This window comes from Phyllostomus discolor, chromosome 10 (genome assembly GCF_004126475.2).
Source record: "Phyllostomus discolor isolate MPI-MPIP mPhyDis1 chromosome 10, mPhyDis1.pri.v3, whole genome shotgun sequence".
Lineage (NCBI taxonomy): Eukaryota > Metazoa > Chordata > Mammalia > Chiroptera > Phyllostomidae > Phyllostomus > Phyllostomus discolor.
The window spans coordinates 46,474,667-46,492,591 of NC_040912.2; the positions used below are offsets into that span (position 1 = coordinate 46,474,667).

Sequence of the window (17,925 nt, forward strand, 5' to 3'; positions counted from 1 at the left end):
TTGTTTTCTAGAAGTCCATGAAAAATGGTTGTCTGAGAAACGTAAATCAATCCAGATTAATATAGCATTTTTCTGTTGGTTAGACAAAGGTGATATTCTTAAACTTCTAGAACATGCACGAAATGCAGTTGCCATCCTAGATGTGAGACAAATTATGTATTAATATATATCCCTAATTTAACATTTCCCCTGAGCAGAATTATAGCACAATTATAGAAAAGTGAAAGAAAATAAGTGACTGCATTTAAATGCCAGGCTCTGAGAATGCCCAAATCCCAGATAAGGACACTTGCTATATGTGGTTTAGGTGTTAGATTAGAACATGCATTGCCTTGTGCTTCAGTGTGAAAGGAAAGAACAAAATTAATCATGAGATCAAAGAACAGACCAGTTGTGAGATAATGAGAGAGAAAGAAAATGGCTTCTGTTGCACACCTCCCACCCCTGTTTCTTAGTATCTGGCCTCATAGCCTCATATTTTCAAAAGCAATAAAATGAAAAAATAATCAGTGGCCTTAACCAAAAATGGCTTTTATTGATAATTCCATTCTACTTCTGTTCACAAATGGGTCAGTCCATATTCATCCTCTTATTTTTAATTACTATTCTTTCTTTGTGAGACCATTTACCATGAAGTTACAGTCATGTACAATACTATGTATAAGACAGGGTTTTAAAGCATTTGTAGTATCTCAACTCATATTAAACTTGGCTAAGACAAAGCACATCATCTTTATGGCTATCTCCTTGTCTGGCCCAGGAACAAGTGCCAGCATGTTACATTTATCCAACACTCGTGCATACTCTGCAACCACAAACAGCTCTATATACATTAACTCACTGAAATCTGATAACAACTCTATTGTTCCCTGATGTTCAGATAAGGAAACTGAGGAACAAGGAGGATAGGGAACCTGACCAGGGTCCATTAACTAGTGAGTTTCAGATTGAAATCTGAATCCAGAAACATTGACCCTGGAGTTCATGTCCTTAACAACCCTGCCTCTCCAACACAACCACAAGCACAAATGCTTGAGGTAGTCTTTTCATTGATGCTTTCTCTTCATAGCAATTCCTCTGGCTTCTCCATCTCTTCCCTTTCATTCCAACTGTCAATCCATAATCTGGATTCTAGTAGGACCTTTTCTGTGCAGCCTACATGCCACACTCAGGACACTGCCCTCCTACCAGTTCTCAGGACAGCTTACACCTTTCCACCTTTTGCCTTGTTGAAATTTTCTGTCTCAATTGAGTCCAAGAAATCTCAGCTTTTCTACAAAGATGTTCCTGACCAATAAGAAGACAATTTCTCTTTAAATACATTAAAGATAATTCCCATGATTTTCTCATTCATCATATTCCTGATGCACAATCATTATACTATATGCAATAAGATAAATATTTTTTCCCTAAGGTATGTTCTTTTGGTACTTTTTCCATGTTTGGGTTAATATTCCCTCCCTGGAAGTCAGGAATAGTACTTGTAATTCACTTCAAAGTACCCCATGGAATATTCTTAATAAATATATTTGATGGCAGTGATAATAGTTATTGACAGTGATAATACTCAGTTACAGGATGAGAACATGGTATTTTGCTGTTGTCATTGAGAGGAGGTCAGGTGGCTTCCTTATTATTGTTGCCTTCCTCCTCCTCCTCTATCATTGTGGCTGTGTGCTTATGGCACACCAGCTACAGTTCTGATCAGTGTTGCTTCATTTAATCCTCATTACCAATACAAGTTGGGTATCAATACTCTTATGTTACACATGAGGAAACATGTGTAGGTAACTTGCCCTAGTTCATACATGGGAATGCCAAGCTTTTAAAACCAAGACAATTACTTTAAATCTGTGGTCCTGTTTATGGCTTATAGAAACCTTGATGAATCCTTAGATAAAAGGTTCTCTACTGTGTGACCTTGGACAAGTTACATAACCACTCTAATTTTACTGGCTATATTTTATTATAATTAATAGAATCAGAAGTCTCCATGATATAATTTCACATTTAGTACTTTCCATTTGGAGTCATACCTTGAAATTGAATTATATTAACAAATGTGTATAGATACTGTGAGAAATCTTACACTGAAGTTGGATCATTAATGCTTTGATCAAATATTTTATTTAATGTAAAATTTTCATTACTTAAGGTTAGTGTGTTTTAGTCACTATGATTGAGCTAAACAAAATAGATTAATTTCTTGCCACTGATGAATTTTATATGCTTTTTAGAAGGAAAGGTGAGAGGTAGATAGAAGCTACATTGTTTTAGGAATCCAGCCTCATTTTTCATCAAATAGGTGATGTGAAGTACTGTCCTCAAAAGCTGTTTCAGTCTATTTTTAATTACCTTTAGGTACATTTGCTTTGTAGAATATTGGAAAATATAGGCAAGTAAAACTAAAAATAAAATAAAACATATTTCTACCACTCAGAGATTGTCACTGTAGCATTCTCTGGCATATCTTTCCAGATCCCTTTGTATGCACATATGTGTAACAGTATTTGCAAATATTCATTTTTAATTAATCAAAATGTTTTTCCAATTATACCCACTATTATGCAATCTGGTTTTTTTAGCCTCATAAGTTTTTTTCATTTTTATTGTATTTTTCCATTACAATTTAGTCCACTTATACCCCTCTCACCACCCTGCAATCACCACACTGTTGTCCATGTCCATGAGTCCATTTTCCTTTTTGCTCAATCTCTCCACCCCCTCCCCTATCCCACCCTTAGCTGTCACCTTGTTCTCTATGAGTCTGTCTCTATTTTGTTTGTTAGCAATCTCAATCTGTTTTTTACTAGTGATTTTCTTTTCATTTAGATGAAATTTCATATTATCTAAATCAAATTCAAATTCATGTTTCCTCAATAGGCCCAGTATTTTTCTGTATATTTGGTTTGTTCAAACCAGTGCCATTATATTTGGTTATTATCTCTTAAGTCTCCTTTAATTTAACATAATTCTTTTTTTATGGCACTTTAAAAATGAAATTTCACTGTTAAATGTCACAATCTAATTCTTGATTGAGAATTTCAAACCTGATCAGAATAAAATCTGATGAGGCATTAGAGGAACTCCTTCATTAGACCCTCTCAGCGACTGATAATAAATATTAATGATACTAATAAAAGAGATTTCTAATTTCAAATAGCTGTCATTTTAATGAAATTAGGGGTTTTGTGGAAATGTAGGCAGTGAAATGGAGACATTTTCAAACCAATGGCTGAGAATTATACTGACATATTTTGTGAAATATAAATCATATCAGCATATAATCAATGGTGAGAACAACTACCAGAACCCCAGAACCCTGTTGAGAATAAATGCGTCTTTCTTGCACATATAAGTTTACAACCTGTTAAAATGTTTTTCTGTACAACTTATGGTTGGCATTTTCTAAAGTTTTTTCTTAATGACAATAGAGATTTTCTTTATGCAGATTCTTCCCAGTTGGACTTCTCAGTGGAATACTTTTATTCTACAATTTTTCATTGTATCTACTACAGAATGAATAGCAAATGGCAGGCAAGTCAACTAACATCATAAATGTTTTAACACCAAAAAATGTAATTATAATCTTCTTACTGTCTCATCATTCACTTCTACTATTTGCCAAGAAAACAGGTATTTATTCATTGCTAACTTTGTGCCATTGCTGTGAAAAACTTGGACTCTGGAGTCAGAATAGCCTGTTTTACTTTTTAATCTTTTCTCTATTGTGTGACCATAAGCAAATTACATAACTACCCTGTGCCTCATTTTCCTTGGTTGTAAAATTAGGATAAAACAGTCTCTATCTCATAGGGTTGTTGTGGGGGTTAGATGAGATACCCATTTAGAATAGTGCCTGTACACAGTAAGCACTAAGTAAATCTCACAATAAATTTTTTAAAAACTGAATTTGACAAATAGCATCTGAAAGCACTGCTCTGAAAATGTTCCTTGGTATTCATCCTTCACTAAGAGAAACAAGAAAAATGAAACTTAATACATTTATTTTGGGAAAAGAATTTATAACTGCATGACACACATACCCTTCTTCTTCTACCTTCACACATATGCACACATGTGTGCATGTACTCACTGTGCATTATTTGCCCACAAGCTCACCACTCTGCCCCCAGACCTTTCCAAGGAGCAGGAAAACATTCTAAGCCAAAAGGCACACATGATCTCCTCAGCAAAGTAGTCTTGTAGAATAAATCCTAAGACCACTTGCTTCTACTCCTATTCACCATGGTACAAGAAAATCATTCTGGAAGGTGCAGATGTAAGTCATCCCTGAAAAAAAAATTTTGATCTGCTTCTAAAGGCCCTTGAAGATCTATTTTGGAATTCAGTTCAACTCAATTAGACAAATACTTAAATGTTTATTATGAAAAGGAACTATTTTAGGGCTAAGGAGAATAACAAGATCAAGAAATTATCTCCAAACCTCAAAGAACCTGTGAGTCCAGAATGGGGGATGTATTAATAGCAGAATGAGAAATATGCTGAAAAGACATAAGGGATCATGGAGACAGTTTATTTTCTGTTGCTGAGAAAGGAGATGTGTTCTTCTTAATGGAGAACATAGAAGAAGTACATGACAAGATAAAATCATAAAACAGATAAAAATATGGGTCTGTAAATAGCATATGGTGTGCTAGGGAATAGTGGGATGTCTGAAGCACTGGGTACTGAGAAAAAAGGCTAGAAATACAAACGGAACAAACTCACAGAGGGCATAGAATTCTTGCAAAAATGTGTGAACTTCATGCTTTAGGCCATAAGAGCTATGAAGGTTGTTAGGATGAGAAGAGATATAATGTGATCATTTTAATAGTACTCTTCTGGGAATTTTTCCTTATATATAAAATACTGCTTATTAGTTATAAACTCACTCTCATTAAGTTCTTAGTATTCTTAGTACAGATAATAAACCATTGTTTCTAATAATATCTAAACATTATTTCTTAGTTTTTATTCTCTATCATGAGAGTAAAATAATAATTAATAGAAACTTATGGAAATAATGGTGCAAATGGAGATTCAAAAAGATGTGACCCATTATCATCAAAGGAAATTACTAAATATCTTTTGTTAACCATCCCCTACCTCTATAATGATGGTTTCAATATTTAAACAAAACCAGAATTCTTTGGCATATTACATGAAAACTCTAGTTCTTTGATATATTAAAAATCATGTCTTACAAAATGTAGAAATGGTGGTTACCAGGAAGAGAGGCAAATGGGAAGTTGTTCAGTGGGTATAGTTTCAGTTGTGCAAAACGTGAACATTCTAGAGATCTTATGCATAATGATATGAATATATTAAAAACTACTGAATTATAAATATTTAAAATAGTAAATTTCATGTTATATATTTTTACCACAATTAAAAATGTTTAATAAAAATTTATATCTTACAGAAAGTGTTCTGTGGTCAAGTATATTTATGAAACACCCATGCTTATAATTCCATTTTGGTGGTATGAGAGTTCACAAGCCTCTAAGAAGTCCTGCCTTTAAAAAATCCCACTGAACTTTGTTTAGAGCGAAATTTCCACACTAGTTTTTTCTCAAAACAATTTTGGAAACTTTGTTAGATGTTATGACTACAAATAGTGAATGATTTGTTTTCTATTCTTTCTTGACTGGAATAACAGGAAATTCATCAAACATTGGTTTTTACTATTAGTTTTCAGTCTCTTAATTTTGAGAAAAAAAATTTAGCAGATATTATCACTGACTCTAGCCTATTTCAGAAGTAGTTTTTTCATCTTGCTTGAGTGTAGTGTGTCTAGAGGTTGTGCTTATTAAGCTTAGAGAAATTAGAGTGGTGACATTTGCTTATTATTGAAAACACTGATGAGATGTTCTCCCAAGCATTTTTCATTGGCAGATGCCTACTTCCATCTAAAATGCGCAAGCCCAAAGGAGCCTCATTGTCAATGTTTATCGTAAAAAATTAAAACAAACACAAAATACTATCAGAGATTTTCTGACTTGGAAATACCACACAAAAGGTGAAAAACAGAAATAATGTAACAGAAGTGTCCTGGTAAAATGACTGAGAAACTAGATTTCAGATGATGTTGATTTTTTTCCTGACTTTTGTCACACCTTAAGTATTACAGGACCCAAATGTTGAAGGAAATGGGAGTATATAAATGGCATCTATAGAAAGCTTCCTCTCTTTTATTGCTAAATGAAAAAAAGAAAAAGAACATGTTTTAAAGGAATTCTTTTCGCTAAAATCTTCATATTAGATAAGTTGGAAACAATTTAGGAGAACACATCTAGAGTGACATTAACTACTTTAAGGTAGGAAAAGAAATGTTTGATAAATTATTATTGATTTGTGTTGAGCATTTCATTGTGATATATGGGTAGTTTTATCATTTATTCAGTCATTCTATATATATTTATCAAATGTTAGCTATATCCCAAGCACTGTGCTAGGCAATTGGCATAAAGTGGTAAACAAATCCAGTGTGGTCTCTGCTGTCATAGGTCTTGCTATGAAGAGAAGATTAACATTAATCAAACAGCCACACAAATGAGTGCATGATTATAAACACGGTGATATATTTTAAACAAATATGATCTCACCTTTAACTGGAACATAATCAACAAAAGAAAAAAGCAAACAAAATATAACCAGAGACACTGAAGTTAAGAACAATCTAACAATAGCCAGAGGGGCGAAGGGAGGGGACAGTGAGGAGAAGGGTTTTTAGGAACTATTATAAAGGACACATGGACAAAACCAAGTGGAAGCAAGGGAAGGAGGTGGGTTTGGCTGGGGTGGGTGGGAGTGGTGGGGAGAAAATGCAGGCAACTGTAGTTGAACAACAATAAAGTAATTATTTAAAAAGAAAGAAAGAAAGAAATGCTGCTGTAACATGAGCATTAAAAAAAAGAAAAAGAACCTAATATGTCCAAGAGGGCTTCAATGAGGAAGCAACACTTAACTGAGATCTGAAGCAGGACCAGGAATTAGCCAGCTGAGGGAAAGAGAAAGCTTCCCAGACATATGAAGAACTTATGGAAAGGACTAGGGACTGACTGGTCTGTTTTGAACCTCATTTGGTGGCAAATAATTACTAAAATCTTCAAAGCTGTCTCTATTTTTTGAATGAAGGAAAGATTGGAAAATAAGCATTAAAATGTTAAATGTGAGTGCTTTTTTGTATGCATGTATTACCTTTCTATTTTATTTACTTTTCAATCATGAAAATATACTATTTTTAAAGTTAAGAGTTATAAAAATATTCACAAATCAAAGATGATTTTTTTAGATTGATAGTTTTATAGGAAGCTTTTTATGAGGCTCTGTTATCTTAATGAAACTCCTGATTAGTTGAGAAATTATTTCAATTTTCACAGAATTACCTGGAGTAGGAAGAGGTGTGGTATGCTAGTTTGGGGGGCTTCAGTCACCAGGGATTCCTGGAAGTGATAGTTTCTGAATGAGTACAAACAAAGGTCATGGCTCTTGGGGACTCAGGACAGTTTGGGGGTTTGCTTCTTTAGTTCTTTCTTTTCTCTCTACTCCTCCACCTGGACACAGAGGGTCTTAGTGAGGCATGGGGTCCTCCAGAGGGGAAACGGCAATAGGGAGAGGGTGGAGAAACCACCAAGGTACTTCAGCTCATCTTGATCCACCACTAGCCAGTGGTCTACCCTTTTATAGTAGTTGTTCTTATATTGCCTATGCCCCTGGTATAAAGATTCCAAGAAGAAGGAATTTGGTGTCCTCGGAGTGCTACTTCCAAGTGTGCTCCATGCATTCTTTCCCTGCATCTTCAATCTCTTAGAAAAACTCAGATAAATATTTAAAGGCTACTATTAAGGAGTCTTACCAAGTTTCAGGCACTCCTCAGTATGCTGCTGCACAGTTAGCTCTCAACAATTAATCTTAATTCCAATGTTCAAATAAAACCCTCCCTGGTTATAGCAAGAATGTCCTATGGAGACAGCATTGACTGAAGGTAGGGTGATAACAGGACAATATTGCTCTAGAACCAAATTAGGAGACAGTAATCTGGTTAAGATAGTTTTTTGTTTTTTGTTTTGTTTTGTTTTGTTTTTGAGAGCTGTGCAAAGTGACTGGTGAAACCACACACTAATACTATAGTGAGTGGGAGGTTTCCCTCCACTGTTGAGGAGAACCACTCCCAAGAAAACCTGCCTTGGCTGGAGTCTGCAGTGTGCTGGGATTGGCTGAGGCTGGGATTGGCTGAGACTGGCCTCAGCTGTTAGCTCTTGATTGAAAGGCGGGAAAGACCCTGCCGAGAGAAATCTTCAAAAGCTCTGAGGACTCTTATCTGAAAGGAGAAAAAACAATGGGTTAGTTTACCTGAATCTTGTCAAGGTGTGTCCTTCACAGTGCTAACATGTAAGTACCGACAGTTTTTAAAATAAAAAGTTATTATTTTTGGCAGGCACTTAATTCTCTAATGGCCATCGGGAGGGATCCCTTACAGGCTCTTAGGTATGTTACTTATATATCACCCCTGAACTAACAGAAGATGTTGAGGGGACAAACAGGGCACGTCTTCCACTTCTGCTAACATTAAACAGCTCCTAGGGGGAAATACATTCGATTTTCAGACTTCCCAAGTTTGCCACATCTGCAAGACTCAAGCTCTAACTGCCTCAGCATCTGTTTTCTCTTCCCAATGTCCACAGTTGGGCATACTACATACTACGCATAGAGTAATACTTCCTGTTTGTGTAGCAGTTTATTTTCTAGAACTTTCTTGTTGGTTAGCTCATTTGTTCCTCATGACTAGTCTGTAAGGTTGGCAAAATAGATTTCATTATCTTCATATGCAGAACAGAAAATGGAAACTTTCATATGAAGGTTAAGTGATATTTACACATCACACTTTTATAGTAAAAATTTTGAAGCATTTTGTCATGGATATAAGTACGGAGAGAAGAAATGTTGCATAGTAGGTAATTAGGGCCTTGGAGAAAGATAGATCCTAATATGAAACCTGGTACTGTGGGACCTATGATGAATCATTCAACCTCTCTGAGCCTCTCTTCTTAACTGTAAAATGGAAATAATGATTCTACTTACAGAACTGTTGTGGAGATCAAATGAGATTACATATGCAAATCCTTTACTTCAGTACCTGACACATAGCCAATGCTCAACAAATGACAACCCCCCCACCATTTTAAAAAGGCATAGATATTCATACTAACACTTAATTTTGACTAGCCAGTCACAGACACTCTAGCCAACTGCAGATGAAAAATTACAGAGAAAATTCCCTTCCATAATATTGAAACAGTATTTGGAATAGAAATGAGAATGCACAACTTTACTTGGACAATTGGAGTAGCTTATTCTCAGAATGTTTCAAAGCTATGTAACTGTGGGGTTGAATATCAATTATTTATGCCCAGTTGCCAAGTTGAGAGTTGCCTACTTGCACAGCTCTCTGTTGTAAGTTGTTTTGAACCACTTCATTAGAAAGTTAAGTACCTGAAAAAAATAAACTATGGAACATTTTCTACTATTGTTCTACTCAAAGAGGAAGGTATGACCAGAACAGGGTCATGCATAAAACAGGAATTTGGCATGCAAATAAGCTAACCTCAATGAAATCTTGAATAACCCATGGACAAAATCAGGAATTTATATCAGTAGATATTCACAAACTAGAGTAGTTGAGGATGGAGTGGTAGGAATTCTGATGTATTTAGAGAAGTGTGATATGCATTTGTTTATGAAATAAAGCACTAGTTCTGGCCTTTTAAGGAACCACATGTTGGGAATTGCTGGGATGAAATGAGGAGACAGACTTTCTAGTCTCATTTCTGCTATTAGTCAATCATGTCACTTAGCCTTGCTGGGCAATATGATTCTCATCTGTTAAATGCTGGGCTATTCTAACACTGACATTCTACACATCTATGAATAAGACCCTTGAATAAGGACACGCCTTAACAATAAAAAAAGCCATCTGTGTTTTACTGTCTGTTCCACTACTCCTCCTTAGTTCATGGTCCTATCATTGCTCATACAGATGACCACAGTAGTCCTGATCAAGTTCCCTGTCTCCACACTCACTTCCTCGAATATCTCGATCATATTGCTTTAGAAAGAATTATCTTTCTGAATTACCAAACCCAAGTCACATCCCACTTTTCTGGCCTTCAGTGTCTTCTCATTAGTCTCAGGATAAAGTGTTTATATGGGGTACAAAGCCCTCCATAATCAGGCTCTCCACTTCTCATTCTGACCTCATCTCTCATTTTTTCTCTTTCTAGGCTCTAGCCACACAAAATTACTTGTATGTCTCCAACAGTTCTGGACACTTCTTACCTCTCTAACTTTGCTTATGCTGCTCTCTCTGCCTGGAGTGCTTTCCCTATTGTGTAGCCTCCCTCTAATACACTAAATCCCTGGAACATAGGGACTCTGCCTGATTCATTGCATGCTCTGTGCTGTGCCTGACATGTAGCAAGACTGGATATTTACTGAAAGAATGTATGAATAAATATTGATGGCTCAGATTTCAGACTAGACAGTCAAAAGGGTATTTTATTTTCAGTGCTCCTTAAATTATAGTTATAAGCTGCTTACACAAAAAAGCTCATTTTGCCTGTAGTAAAAATGGCAATTCAGAAGCTACAGACCAAACTCAGCTAGTTTGGAGATAGCTGGTACAGAAAAGAGGCTCCCTGTATAGAGTTCTTGCTTTTTGAGAAAAGAGTTCTGAGCTCTGGTTATGTGTGTTTCCTTCTGTAAAGCATAGATGCCATCATTAAGGAGCAGTGAGAATAGAGCATGGGAAGTCTTATGGGTATAGAAGGAGAAGAAAGAGGAAATGTGGTTGGAATTTGGGAATCAGAAAAGAGGGTGGGGGCATGGGAGCTGGTGAGGAATCCAGTATGTTCATGAAAATATGGGGTGGTATGAAAGTAGATTTACAGTTATTTGTATGGAAAATCATACAGTAATTAACAAATAATAATACAAGAATAAACACTGTTTTGCACACACTCACAACTGTAAACACTGCCACATCCTGTACTCTAACAGAGTACTGTTGTGCATAAAGAGCAGTTGAAATTTTTAAATGTCTTCTATATACAATATATATGGCCACCCACCCAAGAATTTTTTAGTGTTAATAAGAGCCATTGCTTCTGAAAATAACTCTTTTAAAAGGAGATAGGTTCAAGGACTGAGCAGTTGACCTTTCAATCTAGGATATGTCACTGTGTGGTAGCAGCTATTGGTGCTCTGCTCATATCTGTAACAGTGCACCCACCTATTCCTCCCACCTCTTGACTGTCGGCTGCTATAGGCTCACATTCATACCTTTTTTTTATTGGAGGGTAATTGCCCTGCCTGTGTAGTTCAGGCTTCCTTCCCCTCAGGGTTAGTCTGCAACTGAGGACTGATTAATAAAGGAGTAAAAAAGCACAGCTCCTTTTTCTCAAGGTGAAAGAATTCTGTTGTGCTGGCTACTCACACTGTAGAGTTCCCTAGGAGATCATACTGAGGTTAGATTTCAGTTGAATCAAATCCTTGTTTATCTTCTTCTCCTGTCATCACCCTCTTCCTTAATTCCCTTACAAGTTTGCTTCTTGACAACACTCCCTTGGTAAATCACTTGCAAAATGACTTGGCTGGGGCTCTGCTTCTAGGACCCAATCTAAGCCCCACTAATGGACTGGAAGCCCTCTCATGGAGCCAGATCTTCCTGGTTAAGGAGTTCTAAAGGTTGTAGTCAATCATGTATTTGCTCAGATGGAACCTCTTTCAAGCCACTCTTCTCACCCTGAGTGGATGTCCCATCAGAGGGGTAGTTAGAAAAGCTCTTTTTCGAGTCTGTCCTTTTAGACTCTTGTGTATTTACACCCCCATGACTCTCTCTCCCTGCTCCAATGAGTGTATCAGGAAGAGTGAGTCATTTGTCACAAATGGGGCTAAAAGAAGATACTGCCTTTCTGAGGTTTGCTTTTCTTGTTTCTCCTTCTCCCTGCCACTTCCTTGAACCCTAAAACAGCAATTGCTTACATCTTCTGAACATTGAACAGATTTAGAATCCAAAAGGCATCTGGCAAGTTGCCCAGTGTGCCATATGCCACCTTTTCTTATGCCAGATGTTCTCCTTCTTGACTCACAAGCTGGCTGTGGTCCAGTCAGAGGAATGGAGAAGATCTTGGAAAAAATGTTCAGCATATCTTGTTATAAAACCAAGGCTCCATCTGGGTTTTAGTTTTTTGGACAGTGTTTACTAACTACCCATATGTAAATGTACACAGGATTACAGGAACTATGTTGTATATACTTTGTGCCCTGATGAGGTGGACACATGTGGAAACACGTAGATATACTCTCAACTTTGGTTTTTCAGAGTTTGAAGTAATCACAGAATTTAGGTATTGACTCCAAGTAGACAGAAGTCATTAAATTCTGTGAAAATGTACTCAGTGCAATAAAAACAAGTTTGGGGACCATTTTACCAACCAATCACAGAGCAGGACCCACTCATTGGTTCTCTCTCTTAGTCCAGACTTGTTTTGCAAGATTGATTATGTTCCCTTAGATGCCTATTTTGTCCTAAAGTAGGATGGAAAACAATCTTCAGCAAGTGGTAATGCTTAATTAATTGTTGATAAATTGTTTTTGAGCCCTGAGATTAAACAAGTAAGGTATAAATCATTATGACTGCCACTCAAATTCACCATCTTATAAATGTTATATTGGTTGTGAAAGGTTTTAAGGAACAAGTATAAAGGACACATGGACAAAACCAAGGGTGGGTGGAATCAGGGGAGGGAGATGGGGATGGCTGGTGTAGCGAGGAGAGGAGGGGGGAAAAAGGCAGAAAACTGTACTTGAACAACAATAAAATTTAAAAGTACTTAAAAATGAATAAATAAATAATATAATTAATCACAAGTAAAAAAATGTTATATTAGTTTTTTATAATTATTTTCTTTCTTAACAAAAGAGCAAGGTTTTTTAATGACATACAGACTTTTGAACAGTTATTTTTAATGTTTGTCTCAATGAAAAATAGTATATCACATAAATGAAATTTAAAAATAAATATGTAGGTAGGTAGACACACTGTGCCTCTTCACACAACCAAAAGAAGGACAACAACAAATTTAAAAACAAAAAACAACCAGAAAACCGAATTCTATGTAGTCCAACAACCAAGGAGTTAAAGAATAAATATTCATCCAGACCAGTAGGAGGAGTGGAGATGGGCAGCCCAGTAGAGGGGACTCACAGCAAGGGGGTGGCTGGAGGACTGGGGTGGGCAAGGCAGCAGCTGTCAGGCAAGGCAGTGGCTGGTGGACCCAGTAAGGTGGCAGATTGTGGACTGGGCGGTCCCACATTCTTGTGCAGATAAACCAGCACGAACAACTGGGGAGTGTGCCAGACCACACAACCCGGGGTTCCAGTATGGGGAAGTAAGCCTCAAACTTCTGACTGAAAACACCTGTGGGGGTTAGGGCAGCAGGGGGAGAAACTCCCAGCCTCATAGGAGTGTTTTCTGGAGAGACCCACAGGGTCCTAGCACATACACAAAGCCACCCACACAGGAATCAGCTCCAGAAGTGCCCTAGTTGCTTGTGGGTAGCAGCGGAAGTGACTGGAAACCAGTAGAGAGTGGAGCAAGTGCCATTGTTCCTTCTCGGACCCCTCCCCCACATACAGCATCACAACACAGTGATGTGGGTTGTCCCACCCAGTGAATGCATAAGGCTCTGCCCCTTACTGCATAACAGGCACACCAAGACCAAAAAAAAAAAAAAGGCCCAAATGAAAGAACAGGTCAAAGATCCAGAAAAAATACAACTAAGCAATGAAGAGATAGCCAAACTATCAGACGCACAGTTTGAAACACTGGTAATCAGAATGCTCACAGAATTCATTGAATATGGTCGAAAACTAGATGAAAAACTGAAGACTATGCTAAGTGAAATAAAGGAAAGTGTACAGGGAACCAACAATGACAGGAAGGAAACCAGGGCTCAAATCAACAGTGTGGACCAGAAGGAAGAAAGAAACATTCAGACAGAACAGAATAAAGAAAAGAAAATTCAAAAAAAATGAGGAGAGGCTTAGGAACCTCCAGGACATCTTTAAAGTTTCCAACATCTGAATCATAAGGGTGCCAGAAGGAGAAGAGGAAGGGCAAGAAATTGAAATTTATTTGAGCAAATAATGAAGGAGAACTTCCCCAATCTGACAAAGGAAATAGACTTCCAGGAAGTCCAGGAAGCTCAGAGAGTGCCAAAGAAGTTGGACCCAAGGAGGAATACTCCAAGAAACATCATAATTACATTAGCCAAGATTAAAGATAAGGGAAGAATCTTAAAACCAGCAAGAGAAAAGGAGACAGTTACCTACAAAGTAGTGCCCATAAGACTGTCAGCTGATTTCTTCAAAGAAACCTTGCAGGCAAGAAGGGGCTGGAAAGAGGTATTGCAAGTCACGAAAGGCAAGGACCTACATCCAAGATTACTCTGTCCAGGAAAACTGTCATTTAGAATGGAAGGGCAGATGAAGTGCTTCTCAGATAAAGTCAAGTTAGAGGAGTTCATCATCACCCAGCCCTTCTTATATGAAATGTTAAAGGGACTTATCTAAGAAAAAGATCAAAACTATCAACAGTAAAATGACAAAAAACTCGGTTATTAACAACCACACCTAAAACAAAAATAAAAAACTAAACAAACAACTAGAACAGGAGAGAACCACAGAAATGAAGGTCACATGGAGGGTTATCAGTGGGGGAGGGGGAAAAGGTACAGAGAATAAGTAGCATAAATGGTAGGTGGAAAATAAATAGGAGGGAGCCATAGACACCAGGGCCGGGACCGGGACCGCGACCGCCTCCGACGCCGCCACCATGAGTGATCAGCAGCTGGACTGTGCCTTGGACTTAATGAGGCACCTGCCTCCACAGCAGATCGAGAAAAACCTCAGCGACCTGATCGACCTGGTCCCCAGTCTATGCAATGATCTCCTGTCTTCTGTTGACCAGCCACTGAAAATCGCCAGAGACAAGGTGGTGGGAAAGGATTACCTTTTGTGCGATTACAACAGAGACAGGGACTCCTATAGGTCACCATGGAGTAACAAGTATGACCCTCCCTTGGAAGACGGGGCCACGCCTTCTACTTGGCTGAGAAAGCTGGAGGTGGAAGCCAACAATGCCTTTGACCAGTACCAAGACCTGTATTTTGAAGGCAGCGTCTGGTCTGTCTACCTCTGGGATCTGGATCACTGCTTCGCGGGAGTGATCCTCATAAAGAAGGCTGGAGACGGATCAAAGAAGATCAAAGGCTGCTGGGACTCCATCCACGTGGTGGAAGTGCAGAAGTCCAGTGGTCGTACTGCCCATGACAAGCCAACCTCCATGGTGATGCTGTGGCTGCAAACCAACAAATCCGGCTTGGCACCAGGAACCTCGGAGGCAGCCTGACCAGACAGATGGAGAAGGACGAAACTGGGAGCGACAGCTCGCTGCACATAGCCAACATCGGCCGCCTGGTAGAGGACATGGAACAAAATCAGAAGTACACTAAATGAGATATACTTTGGGAAAACAAAGGACATTGTCAGTGGGCTGAGGTCTGTGCAGACGTTTGCAGGCAAATGCAAACAAGAAGCTCTTAAGAACGACCTGGTGGAGGCGTTGAAGAGAAAGCAGAAATGTTAAACCTCTGCTTCACGCTGCACTACCTGCCATGCACTCGATAGGTTCCTTTCTTAGGAAACTCACTTTCTGCTCCCTGCCCCGTCCCTCCCCACCCCGACAGGTCACACCACAACCTGCGTCCGGACCTGCACAGCGCTGTCACACCCTGAAAATAAAGCCGCTAACACCTCCTCGTCTCCAAGGCCTGCTGTCAGACTCGATGTTTCCTAGAGACTGTGTGCGTTTGTTCACCCCGCCCCTGTTTACAGGCATCAGATACACTGTCTGCCTGCCTCCCCTTCCTCCCACCTTTTTGTTACATTGGTGTAAAAAATGGAAAACAAAAAAATTTTATGAAATAACTGTGGTGTATGAAAGATAGAAGAAAAACTGGAAATCTAATTCCACGTGTGTTTCAGAGTTGCTTGGGGGTGGGGGCAGGGGCGGCTCTGGGAGAAAGAAGAGGTGGCCCTGGGCACTGTCCCACACAGCCCAGACCCGCCCCGCGGAGGCCACCATGTGGGGGCGCCGGGGCAGGCCGTTGGCCGTTCTGCTCTTCTGATCAGGTGCTTTTCTGTCAATTTTTATGGAATGCAAAAGGAGTTTTTGTTTTATTTTGTTTTTTTTGTAAAGCTTAAAAAAATCTACATCTTATACTTGAGCTTCCATACTTAAAAAAAAGAAAAATAAAACAAAAAATAAATAAAAAGAAACTGGGACACAATTTAAAAAAAGAAAGAAAATAAACAGGGGGAGGTTAAGAATAGTATAGGAAATGTAGAAGCCAAAGAACTTATATACTTATATATATATGACCCATGGACATGAACTAAATGGGGGAAATGTGGGTGGGAGGGAGTGTGCAGGGCAGAGGGGAGTAAAGGGGGGAGGAATGACACAACTGTAATAGCATAATCAATAAAGTGTTTTAAAAATAAATATGTAGGTAAGATAATCTTGACATTTTGTAATATAGTTTTCCAAGTAACTTAGTAATAATTCTTAAACTTGTATTTTAGACATGTAGTCATTTCATGTAAGACATTGAGTAAATGAAAAGAGTTGGCTTATATATCAACTTTAATCAAATGCTTTTAAATAGTATCCTTGAGATTTTCAAGTCTTATTAGACCTGGAGATTAGAATTTTTATTTCTTTCCCTTCTTCTCCTTCAATGATTTGATGTTATTTAGGTCCTTATGTCCTTTAAAAAAAAAAAAAACAAATCTTGTCTTGCTACACTGTGACAGCATCCCACTTCTTCCTCCATCTGACTTTGATTGGTGTCACTGGCCATGAAAGATGAAAGAAAGCAAGACAGAACAGACAGGTACGAGTGACACTCCCCAACTCATACTGGGTCTCAAGGCCTGCTCCCTACCTCACTCACTCCATCCTCACATATAGACACCTTTGATCTCCTTTCCTCCTTCATGCCATCTCTCATGGACATCTCTTTGTCAAAGTACTGGAGGGCATGATGGGGAAGGGAAGAGAGAAGGTTAAACACTCTGGGGTGCACAAGGAGTGTGCTCCTGTTGATGTCATTGGGTTATCAATTCCTTTTGAACTTACCCTCTTGAAGTCTCTCTTCTCCCCCTAGGTGGGTGACGCAAAAGGCTTAAGGTAACTCAAACAGAATAGAAACAATTTCCCAAAGATGAAAATGGAGTGGCAGGCAGGTGAATGAAGACCTGATGAAAAGGTCTTTTCTTTTTTAACATATTATTTAAACAGTTTTTCATAGGTAATTCATCCATGTGATTTAACATTATGTTGTATTTAAATATATACAGTGAAAACTCTGTCTTCCATATCTTATTCCTATCCTCTCAGTTGCTAGGCACAATGCTGACTTTTGCACTAAGAGAACGATATTTTATTAAGCAAAGATAGTACCCCTTAATTCTCATTTTATAGAGTCTTCATTTTTTAAAGAATTAAAATTGTGATGATCTTATGTTTTTATTTTCTTGGAACTACTGGTATAGTGAATTATATTAATATAATTCTAAATATTGAACCATCCATTTGGTTATTATTACTTAAGCCTTAAGGTACTGTTGAGTTTCATTTACTAGTATTTTATTTAAGATTTTTACACTGAGCCCTGGCTGGTGTGGCTGAGTGAATTGAATGCTGGCCTGCGAACCAAAGGGTTGCCAGGTGGATTCCCACTCAGGGCACATGCCTGGGATGCAGACCAGCCAGGTTTCCAGTAGGGGGTGCGTGAG

General features: G+C 38.2%; 2 protein-coding genes across 3 annotated transcripts in view; both read left to right on the forward strand.

The window, feature by feature from the left end:
- The window catches only part of LHFPL3 (LHFPL tetraspan subfamily member 3), a 606,934-nt gene that overhangs the window by 134,556 nt on the left and 454,453 nt on the right, over positions 1-17,925 (forward strand). The window lies entirely within an intron of this gene.
- Positions 14,845-16,410, forward strand: LOC114507542 (F-actin-capping protein subunit beta-like). The gene is given in 3 exon segments (XM_036010737.1): positions 14,845-15,443; positions 15,446-15,554; positions 15,556-16,410. Coding segments are annotated over 3 exon segments (810 nt in total). The 5' UTR covers positions 14,845-14,899; the 3' UTR covers positions 15,713-16,410.